The sequence below is a fragment of the Paecilomyces variotii genome (genome assembly GCF_004022145.1).
Source record: "Paecilomyces variotii strain CBS 101075 chromosome Unknown C8Q69scaffold_3, whole genome shotgun sequence".
Taxonomy (NCBI): Eukaryota; Fungi; Ascomycota; class Eurotiomycetes; order Eurotiales; family Thermoascaceae; genus Paecilomyces; species Paecilomyces variotii.
In genome coordinates this window covers 307,513-322,678 of record NW_021167142.1, presented here as the reverse complement: position 1 = coordinate 322,678, position 15,166 = coordinate 307,513, and the positions used below count along the sequence as shown (strand labels likewise).

Genomic DNA, 15,166 nt, shown 5'->3' with positions numbered 1-15,166 from the left:
CGTGGGGGCGGGAATTGCACATTGTACTCAAGAGTCAAGAGCCAAAGATCAAACTAGAGCGCACTAAGATGACTTATGGCTCGTGGCGTTCAGGGATCTGCGGTTCCAGCCGAGAAATGTTGTATGTTGGCACACTAACATATAAGGTTATATACTCTAATTACTTTGATTCACGGACCCTATCTTCCAGCCACCGTCTTGACGGTCTGTCGTAATTAGTTACTTGAACCAAGTAATTAGATACATGTTACCGTCTCCACTGGAAAAAGCCAACCGGTATTTCTCAGCTAGATCGACGGATTAGATACAATGGCTTCTTTACCCCTCCCAGACTACTTCCATAATGGCCAATGCTGATCCCTCCGGTGTCCAGCACTTCAATTGTCCATACCTGGGGTCCGCTTCGCGAAACAGCTGTTGCCACTCTTCCTCGTCCCGTAATCGTGATTTGTTAATGGCCAACATCATCAAGTCCATGTATCTGGAGATCAACCGTCGTCAGCTTCCTCTTTTTTATAAGATCTATTATCAGTATGACCCTACCGGATGTATCGCTCCGTTGCCAGCGGCAATGACCCTGATTCAGGACACAAGCTTTCGTTAATAATAACACGTGCTCCTTTTCGGAGACTAGGCACCAGCTGGCGCAAAATCTTGAGGACGTAGTGATCTGGCCAGTCGTGCAGCACCCAGCGGAGCAGGTATGCATCGGCGACAACTGTTTGCGGCGTGAAGAAATCATGTGCTTTGAACAGGACTGGACGATGTTGTCGCAGCTCTTGGTTGTCCATGGCTCTTGCTGATTCTGCTTCTGTGACAACATGTGGGAGATCCTCGACGATAACCTGAATGTCAGGCACTGCCTGCGCAATTAACTGTGCGACATGGCCAGTTGAACCCCCCATGTCAACTACGACGGCATCTTTCCCAAGTTGATGCCACGGATAGCCCTGCACTAGGAGATTCGGTGAATATGCCGGAATCGGACCTGTATAGAATTTCATCGCCTCGGAGAATTGCTTCGCTGCGGCTGGCCGCGAGCGAAGATAGCTAAATAGATCCTCGTTGGTATTGTGGGAGAGGCAGAAACCCTGTCAATTAATCAGAAAACGAAGAAGATAAAAGAGTGAGGATAGTTTCCCTGACGCACCGTTTCGTTTGGCTCATGCCCCTGGAATTGGGTCATGGCGTCCACCGTCTGAGATTGACTGTCAGCAACAGCATGATCTAAATTTCACGACGAACTCACTCTGGCAAACGAGCCATAAAATTCATCGAACTGCCCAACACCAGCCTGCACAATTGGGTCTTCTGCGATCTTGCGCGACCCGGCAGAATGGGTGACATATCCTTTCCGGGGCTCCTGAAACAGTCGATGAAAAACGATAGCGAAGCGGATGACCTGCTTCAGATCATCGACATGTATACCGGCTGCGCTGGCGAGATCGGGATAGGAAATCTCGCTTCCGTCAATGGGGACATGGGTGGCAATATTGTAGCGTGAAATCGCCTGCAGGGCGCTGCCATTGTACTAACCAGGCATTAGCAAGTTATTAAATTGACATTCATTTCAATCACTAAGAACCTACCAAAGGAAGCATACATGTCAGTGGCCCTTGCAGTCGATCGAGCAGCTCCAGGCATGCATTGATAGCTGAGTTTTTGGCTTGGAATGCTTCAGCAGACTTGAGGGCCAGTTGAGGAGGAGCATTGGCATCAAACGACGGCTCTGCTATCCCGTTATCCTTCAGATATCGATCTAGAGTAGCTGTGGAGGAGGATATCGCTGAAGCCAGTTTCAAGAGTTCGGAATTGGACTCCATGATGTGACTGACTGAGGATGACGCTTCGGTTCTCTTCGGTGGTATGTTATTAAGATTCGAATTTAATTAACCATTAATAGATAACGAAGGGGAATATTTCGAAATACTTTTAGCTGCAGATAGTTGAAGAAACCCCATCAAGTAGCTTACGACGCTGATCACTGTTAATGGTTCTCGCGAATCTCGCACGCGTGCAACTGTCACAGATCGTCTCGTGCGTACCTAGCATCAAGACCAATGTGCTATTTTTACCGGTAAATAAAAAGATCTAGTATACTCAAACCCCATGCTTGTTTCTGCAGCATTAGTGTCTAACTTTCTGTTTGGCCCCCAACTTCCGGTGCTGCAGGCGCTTCATCCCGTCCTAAGTCTGCCTCCAGGGATCTGCAGCGGTCCGTCGAATACTTGGACCTTTCAACGGCATTATTATTAGTTAGGTCATACAACGGCTCTTAAAACAATGCATATCAGCTTAAGAACTAGCAGAACCCCAATACCCCCATGAATCCATGTCATCACGCTGGGAAAGTCGATATGCTCTCCACACTCCCGTCCCGCTGCGGAACATTTCTGGCCCCCATGACCTTCCTATTGTGTGTCAATGCATGACTCTATCTAATTATTAACTTGTATTCAGCTGTATACTTAAATCTCTCTCACCGTAGTCGTTGGCCTCCCATCCTCGATAGCAAAGACCTAGCAATCCTTCTCCTCCTCCAAAGCAGACACCAGAAAGCGTGCTCAATATCAGATCTATCCATTCGAACACTACCAGCTCTCTCTGTGCATCCATATTCCACAATGCAGTCCGTCAAGGTTATCACTTTCTTCCTCCTTGGCCTCGTTGGCTTTTCCATGGCCAGCCCAATTGCTGCCCCCAACGACGAACACTCCGGTAGGTGGTCTCCAATTGAATAGATTGCCAGAAACATCGAACAATAAACTCTTCTAACGTTGCTTAATCTGCAGTTCCTCGCGTCAACTCAGCTGACGAGGTCGATCTCAAGAACATTGGCGACACTTACTGAACGAGTCATCGGGGAAGCAAGACTATAAGGGATGGGTGCGAATCTGCTAGACGAATAAGTGATATGCATGGAGATTTGGTCTTTTTGACCCAAGGGCGTTTTAAGAGGATACCATAATTGATCTTATATCTAAATAAAATACAAATACAAATACAACTAGACTTTATTTCAGTGCAATTTTCTCAAAAGGAAGACTCAGTAAAGCCGTGTTATCTGCTTGCTTGACTTGTTTGGCCAATATAGTGGCGGTTTTCATCCTGACCTAGATGGGGGTGTGAGTACTAAGTTAAAGTACTTAGTCCCTCCGCTGTCCAGCTCATACTTAGTTTCTCTCCACACCCCAACCACAACAATGATGGATTCGCTGTTCGGTCAACGTTACTCTAAGCTCTCAGTAGAGCCTAGTGAGGAGGGAAAAATTGATAATAATCGGAATGCTAAGAGCATACCATATACTGTCTTTTTCTATGCTTTAGCAGGTGCTGCTCTGTGGGTTTGCGGGCTGGTAATGGGCGTTGTCATCGCGAGGCATTTCCTACCCTCGACAAATTGTTCTAGCACATCTGATCTGCCAGGAACCATTCCAAAGAGTATGTATAGTCCATTTGTCTTTTTCCGCGACCCTTCTCCCTCCCTCTCTTTTTTTTTAAGAATGTGAATAACAGTGGCAGTCCCTCTCTCCGACTGGACAAAGCAGCATGTCCATCACGATACCGCCTTTGAAGCTGCTCCCCCGCCTAGCGAGCCTGACACTGTCTGGAATGCCATCATACCGAGTAAGTCTTTTTTCGTCCTTGTTTACTTGTAAAGCGTCACTCACTATCTGCAGATGGACTAGGATATATCAAGCACCCCGAATTGGCTCCGGAATTGTCTGTGATTGGTGTCATTCACCAGCTCCATTGCTTGGTACGTAACCTGCGGTTTCTACTGGTAGTATTCTTGATATTCTAATTTGTCTTCCTCTTCTACAGTATCTAGTCCGTCGAGCATATTACTCCACTGCGTCCGATAACGAGGACTTTGACTTCAACATCGACCGAGCTCCTCACGTGGCCCACTGCTTCGATTACTTGCGCCAGAGTCTCATGTGCGCTGCAGACGCCAACCTGGAGCCAGCTACTCAGATGATAAACAATAATCCGAACTGGGGTTTTGACCGACAGTGCCGCAGTTACGAGGAAGTCAAAGCATGGGCTGAACAATGGAGGGTCTTCGACGCGCATGGCTTTATTCCCCACGAACTACTACCTGCGCACAACCACAGCGATGCACGGTCGAGAATGTAAGCAGTGATATGAATATATCGGTAGAAGATCTTTTTTATGTCATTATCGTCAACTAAGAGAATATCTTTCAAAGTAAATAGCCATTTTAAGGTAAATCGATAACGCCGTCATTTCCATCGTCGCAGAATCCGAAATGCTCGCCCAGTGGAATTGCTTCCACGCTATCCCGGTAACATGCTGTATTCTGCGTCGCAAAGCTGCGCAGCTGATCCCAGTCCTTGCACTTATGGACTTGACCGTCGCCGGCAGTAAAGTCCCCGAATGTGTACAGCGGGGTATTATCGGCGTTGCATTGAACATACTAGAACACGATCAGTTACAAGTGGTCTCCCACATTGTGATACAACGGCATACCTGACGCAGCGCATCAAAGCAGTGGTTCATATGAGCGCCCGGTTTGTGCGTAAAAGGTCTCTGTTCGACCGCTTCCCAGAAAGTTCTGCGGACGATCCGCTAAATGATTCCATCAGTCAGTTTGTGTCTCCATTCACGCCACAAATGTCTCATAAGGATTCGCTTACAAGGCAATGGAGGTAATGATACGCCTCCAGCAAGTATACTCCCTTGCTCTTATCCGATGGAAGGTACATGCTTTCGGGCCACTGGTTCTCCTTTGCCCAGGTGCGATCCATGGCGACGAAGCCGTGAGAAGGAAGAATGGCGTCCCAGAGCTCATCTGCCTCGGAGGCATTCGTACTGCTGTATTCCGTGTTCCACCAGAAGGGCCTCCAAATGGTGTCTAATGTATCGACTTTTGCTGTTTCCCTTTCCAATTAGAGCTTTTGGACATTAAATGAGGGGAAACTAATGGACAACCCCCCCCCCTCCCCCCTCTCCTTCCTTTGTATCAATAACTCACCATAATTCGTGGGCACTGCTTCAGGGTGCGACTCTTCCTTTTCTGAAAAGCCTCTATTCGTATAAAAGGCGGCCAGCATGAGCAAATTCGATAAGAGCAGACCGCAGATGAGAAGTTTCCATTTCAGAGGGAGATTCTTTTGCTCTAGGGAGGTAGATTTCAGATTACCAGACTCGTCATCTGATTCACCTGTAGACAGGATTTTGTATTCTGGAGCCATCTTCAGAGATATTAAAATCGACATCTATCTGAAGCACAACACTGAGCTTAGAGGAAGATAGGAAAGAATAACAGAATCAGCAACCTAAGTTACGCTACTAGGAACCTTTAATCGGCTGATATTGTTACGGTAACTAGATTACAGCACACATGAGTCTAGCAATAATGACAGGAGACTAAGGTCTTGTGTCAACTGCTGACTCTCTGTGGCTGGGGATCTGCTCAATCCCACGACGCTACCGATGCATGGGGCCAAAAGCTTGCATGGGGGCCAGATGTTAACGTGCTGTCGGACTTAGGACCGTTTTGGCAGTAGGCCTACTTGGCTGCAGAATCTCCAAAATCCACAGATAATTGCTGATCTGACGTCGTATCTATTTTCCGCAAATGGTGGTCCAGGTTTCTGTTTCGTGGTCGTCGTTGGGTTTCTGTCCGAGTGGCGAGTTTCAGAAACGCTGCAGTCTCCAACTACAAAGTACATATTTGCAGGCAATCATTCAGGGATTGTACGATTGATATGTTCTTCCAATGGACGAGTCTGCGAAATGCGGCTTTCTTTCTGGCGACAGGCTTCCCACTATCTCAGCGTCCCCGGGTCTGACGGACGATCCTGAAGATGCGAATCCACCTTCGAAAGCAGCAGTGAGAAAACAGGATCGTTTATGGTGGATATTTCTCTCGATCACTGCCGGTGTCTTCTTCCTCTCTGTCGTTGCTTTTATTCTGTCTTTTTCCCCGTCGTCATCTGTGCCGTCGAGACTATGCAAGAATCCCACTGTCCGGCGGGAATGGAGGACGCTGGACCGAAGTGAAAAGTTGGCGTATATAGAAGCAGCCCGCTGTTTGACTGAATCGCCATCCACGAGGCGATCAGAGACTACAATCCATGACGACTTTGTGTTCCTCCATAGTCGTATCGGAAACTACTGTGTGTGAAGGTCCTGCCTTACTGCGCTCGTCGCAGTTTGATGAGAATTCGACGACTAACCGACTATATAGCTCACAATGCCGCGCCTTTTCTCCCGTGGCATCGATATTTCATTCATCTGTATGAGCAAGCGCTGCACAAGCACTGCAACTATAGTGGAGTTCTACCGTGCGTGTTCACCTGGCACCCCGTTTCTACTAATGACTGACAATCTGCGTTCCACACTTAACAGGTATTGGAACTGGTCTTTAGATTGGGAGGATCTAAGCAAGTCCCCGGTCTGGGACAATGAGACTGGATTTGGAGGAAGCGGATCTGGTGCTGAAAGCGTTGCTAACGGCCGCTGTGTTCTCGACGGACCCTTTGCAGGAGCTCAGGCCGCCTACTATGAGGGGAATTATCACCCTCACTGTCTTTCTAGAGGCTTCCTCGCCGATGAAGTGATCCGAAGGGTCGGAAGACTGACCGTCCAGCCGGCGATACTGAACCGAGTATTCGAAGAGCAGGATTATTATGACTTTCTACTCAAGGTGGAACAGGCCTCTCACCTAACGATCCCCTATATTGTCCAGGGTGATTTCTCCAAGGTCACCGCGCCAAATGGTATGTTATCTTATGGATCCCGTCCTCATTCTTTTCCATCTGTAATAGTCCATACTAATGGTCACCACAGACCCCGTCTTCTTCCTTCATCATGGCCAGGTTGATCGCGTATGGTGGATCTGGCAACAGCGTCACCATCGCGATGGAAACCCCTTAGGGGGTTACGATGGGATTTCACGAAATAACTCTACTGTTTCCGCGCACATAACAGATATGCTCGATTTCGACGGCTTCGCATCTGATGTCAGTGTCGATGATGTGATGGATACGCAGACAGGGATCTTGTGTTATCAATATGATGAATTACTATGACTAGCTTACATGAAGATAAAAAAAAAATAACTATATAATCCCAAGTCCCAAAGCTCTTTACTATCCAAATTATCTATCAGACATTCTATTATCTTATTATCAACATGTCTCACACACACATGCAGCTGATCAGCGGTTTTTGATGATTATGGTCCAGCAGAGCTTAACTGTATTCTAGATACCCTGTATTACTCAGTAATCTTGTCCTATTGAACCGCAGTTATCCTATCTGTGGGTGAGAAGATGTTTTTTGCTAGTGCTACCAATTTGGACTGTCCTATATAGTTGCGCGCTAACTAACTTACCATATTCGGTTCGACCGCATCGCTCAAAAAGCAGACAATCCACATAAACTCCGTGCCGACCAAACTCTAGTCTATCCCATACACTACGGAGAAGTGTCTCAAAAATAATTGCGGAGCACTAGTAAGATTGACTGTTTTTCTCATACACGCCCTATACTAATCCTTTCCTTCATAGGGATAGATAATAAGACTGGAAGAATATAGTGGAATAAGGCATTGGAGGATCTTCCCCAGGAAAGAAAATCCAGGCTTAGATAGAACGTATCTTAGATCATATTAAAGCTGTTATTCGCTGCGGAGGAAATGAATATATAGAAGGTCGGGAGGGTTCCAAATAGAGCTAGAAAGGCCATAGAATTAAAGGCCAGCTTAGCATGAAGGAAGCGGGAGAAAGCTTGCTTGATTGAATCTAGGTATAGGTATATGGGCTCGCCTAGGTCACGTGACACTAGTGAACAGGACGCCCAACAGGAGCCACCGGACTCCGGAGGGGGTGTCCAAGTTCCAACAAAAAACAGTTGTTAGATCCAGCTAGGACCAGACCTCTTAAGGAGTTCTCCAGGCTCCTTTTTGGTCTAGTCGTCTAGTCGACTTCCGTCAACAGTCAATCTTACTAGTGCTCCGCAATTATTATTTTTGAGACACTTCTCCGTAATTTGTCAAGGCTCGAGCCTCGAGTTAAGTACTCCAGCCAATAATCCACTTCTCCACATCGTTCTCTTATCTTATCCTCGCTGCGATGACGCTAAGAAGGTCTCGACGGGGCGAGGAGCCAGAGTATGGTCTCTATGAAAAGCCCAAAAGACGGAGACAGAGACAGAATATACAGTCTGAACAACAACCTCACCAGGAACCCGAACAGCAGTCCAAGAAGCAGCCCGAGAAGCAGCCTGAACAGGAGCGCAACCGGGAACACCTTCGGCGCGAGCAGGTGCAGTCTTACAGAGAACCTTCGACAATGTCGAACTTGTCTGGGTTCTCCGTTACCCTGGCTGAAGATTGGGAAACTTTGAAGCGCAATGCAATAGATCGTGTGCAAAGATATATTCTCGGAGACCGCAGTCGGGATAAGCTGCTAGTACCTGGATTATTGGCCTCCCTTGAGTTCCTTCCAGAGTTAGGAGCAATAAACCTTACGCGGGATATCTTAAGTATGGATAATGACGCGAGACTGCACGATTATTTCGATTATATATACCAATCACTATTCATCCCAAGTTAGTTTGACCTCTTCTATTAATTTAAATTTACTTTTAACCATTGTATATAGTGAGAACTAATCTAAAAAAATCAATTATTCCTCAATCCCCTATCCCGCTGCATCAAGAACAAGCGGAGAAAGTTACCTCGTATCTATCTTCTCCCGCTAGACGAGAACAAGAAATATATGAGAATACATTGAAGAGAGATGGTAGACGATGTATTATCACCAGGTATCTGCTTGCAAGTGATTTCAGGAATACCGGTGCCGAAGTACCTCCTGGAGAAGGCACGGTGGCGAAGCTAGAAGTGGCACATATCATCCCCTTCCTTTATGGGTCCTACAAAAATCAAGAGGTATGTATCTATTTTTATTTTTGCATTATTTTACTAATATCCTATAGCCTTCGGACAGGAACGCAATGCAGCGTTGGAACTGCTTGTATAACTGCTTCCCAGGACTTAACAAAAAGATTCATACGGACAATATAAATGACCCGTCGAATACTATAACGTTAGCAGCCTTCATTTATGACGAGTTCGGAGACTTCCGCATTGCACTAAGACCTACGGTATGCATAGACTGAAGTCTCATTTATTCACCTGCAAATATAGATCCTAATTTGTCTCCTCGTTCCAGGGCAACCAAGATGAATATGAAGTGAAGGTATATCCTCTCTTCACTGATCTTTTCTTGCCGGCATTGCCGCAGAATCGAATCTTACAGCTTCGCGCCAGTCCTGGGTATGAGCATATTAAGCTGCCAGATCCGGACTTCTTGGATGTGCACTACAGACTTGCAGAGATATTCCATGCCAGCGGTATAGGATATGAAATCGATAGATATATCCAGGATTTTGAAGATCTTGCTTGCTTCGCAGAGGATGGATCCACAAATGTGAACCAGCTCCTCACCGTCCGACTTGCTGCTACTGTCTCCTCCTGAGAATATCTCCTTGGTTTTCCCACCGACCTCACTGTCTGTAGGGCTTAGATCGGGGATGTAATTGGGGAAGAGGGATCGGATCATGTTATTTTGGCGGTGTGTGGGTTTTAGAGAGTATTTTCATGATACTGGGGAGGGCGTTCACGAGATCCGGAAGGAGAATAATAGGAGACTGGATTTGACTGAATGTTTATGGACTTGTATGAGCTTAATAATATCTATCTGGTAAATCATTTGCGCAAAGGTAATAGTAGCGACTCATTTCTTGACTGATAATGATGCGGAGTTTGTTTGATGTTTATTGCAATTTTATACTGTACACTTCGCCAAATGTACGCAATCGGCATGCGTGCTTCAGACCCAGTATTACGTTTGCTGTTGACCGGACATCCTCATACTCTTCCAGTCTGGCGTGACTAAACCATCGCATTTATCATCATCGCTATAACAGCGACTAGTGATAACTATTCACTCTCTGTTGATTTGTAATAAACCAGCTCTGTCCGACGCGGGGTTCAAGATGCTGCAATACAACCCCGCAATGATGACGATTCGTCCCTCACCTGGCTGTAAGCCAAGGATACATAAGTAGAGGTGCACGCATCTCCTGTAAGTTGCATTGGAGCTTTCATCTTATCCTTTAATTCTCTGTCAATTGTAACTTTGAAAATGGCTGACAAACTGTATATTTCTGAGACTCCCAAGGAGGTCAAGGAGGCCAAGGGACTGCACCTTATCACGCAGAGCACACCCAATGGCCAGGCGACACAGATTATCTTAGAAGAATTGGCAGATGTCTACGGAACTGAATGGACTACGACTCTGATCAATATCTCGACGAACGAGCAGAAGAAGGAGTGGTTTCTCCGTCTGAACCCAAACGGACGTATTCCCACTCTGGTGGACAACACGCGATCGCCGCCTTTCCCTGTGATCGAGACATCGGCTCAATTGTTGTATCTAATCGACACGTACGATAAGAGACACGAATTCGGTTTCAGCGACGAGCTGGAGCGCAACGAGGCGATCCAATGGCTGTTTTTCTGGCATGGAGGCGGTGCGCCGTATCAGGGCCAAGTAAACCATTTCACCAAGGTTGCACCCGAAAAGATCCCTTGTATGTGTCCAATCTAGATCTACTCTTCCCTTCATCGTGTGGGTATCAACCTAACTCTATGGTTTTCTAGATGCAATCACGAGATTCAGAAACGAAACCCTTCGCGTGTTCGGCGTCCTCGAGATCCAACTCTCCGGCAAATTTACCGGTCAGCCAAGAGAGTATCTGGCTGGAAAAGGAAAGGGCAAATACAGCGTGGCTGACATCAAGACGTGGCCGTGGGTTAAGAACTGGGAGCGTAGCGGCTTCACCAAGGAAGAAGTGTCGCAGTTCCCGCATCTCCTGCAGTGGATTGACCGGATTGCCGCGCGACCAGCAGTCCAGCGCGGTATTGGAAGTAAATATTGCCAGCAATGACTCATTTCCCGGATTTAGATATGATATGGGTCAGTCGATTGATGGGTGGCCTTGGCCTTTCTTCTTGCGATCATTGTCGCGGCAACTGTCAACGATTCACTGTGTGTTCTGTTCTAGGAGGCATTCTTTAGCCACATGGAGGGAAAAAAAAATCAAATATACCGTTGATCAGCATCGCAGCTCCTCAGTAACAGTGCGTCCGGGGGTGATCTTGGGGTCTGCAGTTGGAGGTGCATCGACATTTATCGGTATGGGACTTGTATACGAGATCATCACAAGGGAGCAACACATTCCAATCATAGGAAGCCATAGGTTGATCTCGGTGTTGTTTGAATAAACCCAAAATACTTCAGAAATATAATAGAATCTCCGCGGCATCCAGTCTCGACTCGGGATTATCAATGTCGCAGTGAACCCCGCATCAAGAAATCAAAAGTGGGGAGATCTGCCCAGATGTATTTAAGTATCGCAGATAATAAAATGAGCGAACATCGCTCTGGCCCAGCTTTGTGACCCCGTTAGCCGGTTATACACTTTTAGCTCTAGCGCGATGATTATAACCCCGTATTAACTATTAGCTCGAATTATTAGTCAATCCAAAGACTAAGAATTTAGAGTACGGCTTTCTCCCCGATAGAATGGGGTGATGGATCAGAGCGACAACTCCGACATTCAACAAGCAAGGACTCCTTTGTTCGATGGCGAGTAACTCTTCCCCGAATTGCATTCCTGGCAGTCCGCGTCCATATCGATCTAAACGACGTCGCCCATGTGATCGCTGTCGCCATCGCAAGCTGGGCTGCCGGATCGATCATGAACCCCCGTGCGAACGTTGCAAAGCAGCACGGGTGGACTGCACTTTCGTCCTGGCCGTTGAACCTCGATCCAATAAAGTGAAGAGGCAGGATCTCGACTTGGGGAGAGAGATGCTCAATTGGGATGCTATAGCGGCATCTGAAGGCTTCCCAGACAGCTCGCTGGATCGGTATGGCGACTTTACGCCGAAAACATCAGCAGGCGAAGATGCCATGGAAGATGTGCTATCGCCACAGGTCTACCATGAAGAAGATCCCACAACAGAGGATAAACCTATTAATGGCATTCATAGCGTAGATATCGGGGGTGCCCCGGATCTATCTCCTGCATCCTCGATCAATCAGAACTCGTCGCCGCAGGGTGTCGGTTCCGAGACTTATCAGAGAGAGGATCATGCATCAACAAATCATTCGCTTGATGAAATGCAAGACTTCACTGCGAAGTTGTTCGGAATATCTGCAGAGTCAGATCCATGGCTGCTACGACACTGTCGATTTGATGAGCACGGCCTTCGCAGATTCTACAAGGTGCATTTTCGGAATGTAGCTGATATCAGCGAACCAGAGCAGGTCCCTGTTCATTTCATGATTGCTTCAAATGACCTTGTAGAGGGATTTAAGAGTGACACCGCACCATCTTCTTCAGAAAACGATCTGAGGACTGAACTGGAAAATCTCATTCCTACGGAAGATGGTCGCAGATTGTTCAAACTGTATGTGAACCGATTGTTAATGCAGTTCCTGATCAGTTTTTCGTTTACTAAAACTTGTTAGGTTCTTAACACATGTATTTCCATTGTTTCCTGTCGTGTCACGCTCACAGCTACGAGTCATGGCGCCGTCTTTACTGCCAGATGTTTCAGAGCTTCAAAAGATCCCCACGCATTTGCTGGCAGCTGTTTATGCTTCTGCTATACCATTTGTGCCATACGACAGTTACTTGTGTGTTTCAAATGTCTACAGGAAGCCGCCAGCGGACCAGATATGGAGAATTGCCTATCGCGACATCCAGATACACATGCACAATCCGCGGCTTTCGGTACTTCAGGCAGCACTTCTCTATCAGCACAAACCTCGATCAGGATCCACAAGTGCTGTTGCAGATACCCCTTTCCATTCATCCTTCATGGGGAGTGTCGTTGGCCTTGCAACTTCTCTAGGATTACATCTAGACTGTCAGGCCTGGCGTATTCCATGGTGGGAGAAACGTTTGCGCAGGAGATTATGGTGGATAACGTTTTCGGAAGATAAATGGCGCAGCCTTTCCTCTGGCCGTCCCTCGTTTATCAATAGAGACGACTGGCAAGTGTCGGAGCTCACAGATGACGACTTCGAAATGGATACCGTGCCATCAAATCTCGACACCATTCTTAATGTATCTAGCAACGAGGTACAGCAAGCGCTTCCCTTCCGTCTTATTTGCAGTCTGGCACAGATCGCGGAAGATGTCTATAAAGCTTTCTAGTGAGTTCACTTCATTCGAAAGGATTTCCTACTTCCATTGCTACAATGTGACGCTAACTTGAATACAGTACTGTGCGCACTATTGGAGAATTATCTACGAATATCCGTGGCTCATTAGAGACAGTCCGCCCTCTCCGTGGACAACTGAGCCGCTGGTATGCGTCTCTTCCAGAGTCACTACGGTTACGCAAGATATTTGAGTCTGAGCCTTCAATTGAAGAGGTAGGACTAACAGCCCCCGTGCACTTCGCCTATTTGACCCTAGAGTTATATCTCTACCGTGCCGTGCTACGTCCGCTGGCGAGGAGCGGACCAACAGGCCCTCAATGCGTTGCGTTGGACAATTCAGCAACGCAAGACGATTTCGCTATAGACCCAGACATTCGTGCTGGTGCAGAGGCAGTCATTGATGCAGCCGAGAGGTGCGCTGAAGTAGTGATTGAATTCGTTACGAATCTTAACTCGTCTGATTTCTGCGGGTTCTGGTATTCGTGTAAGCATCCACTTGCATGCCTTTAATATATGTAAGACAGCAACTAACAATGTTCAGGGTCACGAGTTGGCTTTGCAGTCATGTCGAATTTCGTCGTGCTACTGCTCATCCAGGCTCCGACAGAAGCCCGCGCAGCCAAGGCTCGCAGGCTTGTGGACAGATGGAGAAAGGTCTTACGCCTACAGAGCCGGTATCATGAACAGATGAACTTGGGTATGCTGCGGCTGGACGCAATGCACTGGATCGGACTCGACGAGACTTTTAAACTCTCTTCTCGTGTTGATAACGCCATACACGCCAATCTCGTCGAATAGAAAGAGAGCAGACCATCTCGTCTTACACGGTCTTCCTTTTCACAACTTGCCAAACCAACAACCTCTGCGGCTTATGAACCAGAACTTCAGGCTCATGTCCAGTTCCATGGAGGCCGAAGAAAAGTTTCATGTGACACTTCACGCTGTACTGTTGCCAATGACTGGAACCATGCATTCCAGCATATTCCTATTTCCCCAGGAGTACTCCAAGAGTCTGCTGCAACGACATGTCGCCACAAAACCTCCATATTTGCAATATGAGATATGTCCTCAGCCAATTTTCAATCACCATCCTGACATTTGGCTAAATCACTAGACACTCATTTCCATATACCCCATCCGTTATTCCTCGCCACATCAAATCATAACGCCGATCACAACTGAAAGCTAAAGTATTCCAAAACATTTTGAACCGCTGTGAAGAAAAAGAAACTTGCACTTCTACAAGGAACAAGAACAACAAAACAAGAATGCCATCCTCAAAATACGATCCTCGACAATCCATATCTCCGGACTCAGATCCGTTCATCATATATCTATGTCCACGCTGACATGTTAGAAGATTTGCATCATGATGCGCTCGGGAGGCGTTCTTTTGACGTCAGGGGATGTTTCCAAAGTTTAATGCTGATATAAGAGGGTGAACCGGATCACTGGAACCCCTCTAGAGACAGTATAGAGATCTCTCTAGTTCTTAAACTATTTAATCTGTCTGCTTTTCGCACGAGAGATAAACAGACACGAGAGATAAACAGATAAACCGCACCGTCCTCAAAAAAGCAGGAGCGACAGCGAGGCCCGTGTAATTCTCCAACCACCACTTTTGTTCTTCTCCTTCGTTTACTCGAGATAAAGATCTACGATCCTGTTCCAACAAAGAAGCAAAAACCACCATGTCTGAATCCTCCAAGTCCCGCCTCGGTGACTACAACATTCCCCGCGAAGAAGTCTCCGATGTCCTACGCGAAGAAGACCCCGAAAAAAGCCGCGAGGATCCTCATGTTGGACACGACCGGAAAGGACGAAAGCGAGCTAAGAACCAGCCTCGTCGCGCGCCTACGGCGAACAAGCATACGGGAGGGGGTGGATCGGCA

General features: G+C 47.1%; 8 protein-coding genes across 8 annotated transcripts; 6 read left to right on the top strand and 2 right to left on the bottom strand.

Annotated features, from left to right (window-relative positions):
* Positions 1–106: 106 nt before the first annotated feature.
* C8Q69DRAFT_460599 (O-methyltransferase-domain-containing protein) lies at positions 107–2,040 on the bottom strand. Its single transcript, XM_028630180.1, has 6 exons — positions 1,931–2,040; positions 1,590–1,856; positions 1,250–1,531; positions 1,151–1,198; positions 544–1,091; positions 107–481 (listed from the first exon to the last, which is right to left on the bottom strand). Exons 2-6 carry the CDS (start codon positions 1,821–1,823, stop codon positions 319–321), a joined length of 1,275 nt encoding a protein of 424 aa, XP_028486282.1. The 5' UTR covers positions 1,824–1,856; positions 1,931–2,040; the 3' UTR covers positions 107–318.
* A 266-nt stretch (positions 2,041–2,306) lies between these two features.
* On the top strand, positions 2,307–3,025 carry C8Q69DRAFT_526441 (hypothetical protein). The gene is made up of 2 exons (XM_028633635.1): positions 2,307–2,718; positions 2,793–3,025. The coding sequence occupies exons 1-2, from the start codon at positions 2,625–2,627 to the stop codon at positions 2,849–2,851; spliced, it is 153 nt and encodes a 50-aa protein (XP_028486281.1). The 5' UTR covers positions 2,307–2,624; the 3' UTR covers positions 2,852–3,025.
* Positions 3,026–3,131: 106 nt separating this feature from the next.
* C8Q69DRAFT_460596 (hypothetical protein) lies at positions 3,132–4,174 on the top strand. The gene is made up of 4 exons (XM_028630179.1): positions 3,132–3,441; positions 3,523–3,627; positions 3,681–3,760; positions 3,826–4,174. Exons 1-4 carry the CDS (start codon positions 3,204–3,206, stop codon positions 4,138–4,140), a joined length of 738 nt encoding a protein of 245 aa, XP_028486280.1. The 5' UTR covers positions 3,132–3,203; the 3' UTR covers positions 4,141–4,174.
* C8Q69DRAFT_460593 (hypothetical protein) lies at positions 4,175–5,353 on the bottom strand. Its single transcript, XM_028630178.1, has 4 exons — positions 5,000–5,353; positions 4,662–4,897; positions 4,495–4,593; positions 4,175–4,441 (listed from the first exon to the last, which is right to left on the bottom strand). Exons 1-4 carry the CDS (start codon positions 5,241–5,243, stop codon positions 4,226–4,228), a joined length of 795 nt encoding a protein of 264 aa, XP_028486279.1. The 5' UTR covers positions 5,244–5,353; the 3' UTR covers positions 4,175–4,225.
* Positions 5,354–5,555: 202 nt separating this feature from the next.
* C8Q69DRAFT_460590 (tyrosinase-like protein) lies at positions 5,556–7,212 on the top strand. Its single transcript, XM_028630177.1, has 4 exons — positions 5,556–6,146; positions 6,218–6,314; positions 6,379–6,749; positions 6,820–7,212. The coding sequence occupies exons 1-4, from the start codon at positions 5,747–5,749 to the stop codon at positions 7,059–7,061; spliced, it is 1,110 nt and encodes a 369-aa protein (XP_028486278.1). The 5' UTR covers positions 5,556–5,746; the 3' UTR covers positions 7,062–7,212.
* A 717-nt stretch (positions 7,213–7,929) lies between these two features.
* Positions 7,930–9,870, top strand: C8Q69DRAFT_460588 (hypothetical protein). Its single transcript, XM_028630176.1, has 4 exons — positions 7,930–8,583; positions 8,637–8,923; positions 8,971–9,138; positions 9,207–9,870. Exons 1-4 carry the CDS (start codon positions 8,106–8,108, stop codon positions 9,510–9,512), a joined length of 1,239 nt encoding a protein of 412 aa, XP_028486277.1. The 5' UTR covers positions 7,930–8,105; the 3' UTR covers positions 9,513–9,870.
* C8Q69DRAFT_200086 (glutathione S-transferase) lies at positions 9,848–11,070 on the top strand. The gene is made up of 2 exons (XM_028626067.1): positions 9,848–10,629; positions 10,700–11,070. The coding sequence occupies exons 1-2, from the start codon at positions 10,182–10,184 to the stop codon at positions 10,984–10,986; spliced, it is 735 nt and encodes a 244-aa protein (XP_028486276.1). The 5' UTR covers positions 9,848–10,181; the 3' UTR covers positions 10,987–11,070.
* Positions 11,071–11,504: 434 nt separating this feature from the next.
* Positions 11,505–14,224, top strand: C8Q69DRAFT_200106 (fungal-specific transcription factor domain protein). The gene is made up of 4 exons (XM_028626068.1): positions 11,505–12,514; positions 12,576–13,265; positions 13,334–13,758; positions 13,816–14,224. The coding sequence occupies exons 1-4, from the start codon at positions 11,685–11,687 to the stop codon at positions 14,070–14,072; spliced, it is 2,202 nt and encodes a 733-aa protein (XP_028486275.1). The 5' UTR covers positions 11,505–11,684; the 3' UTR covers positions 14,073–14,224.
* The last annotated feature ends 942 nt before the right edge of the window (positions 14,225–15,166 follow it).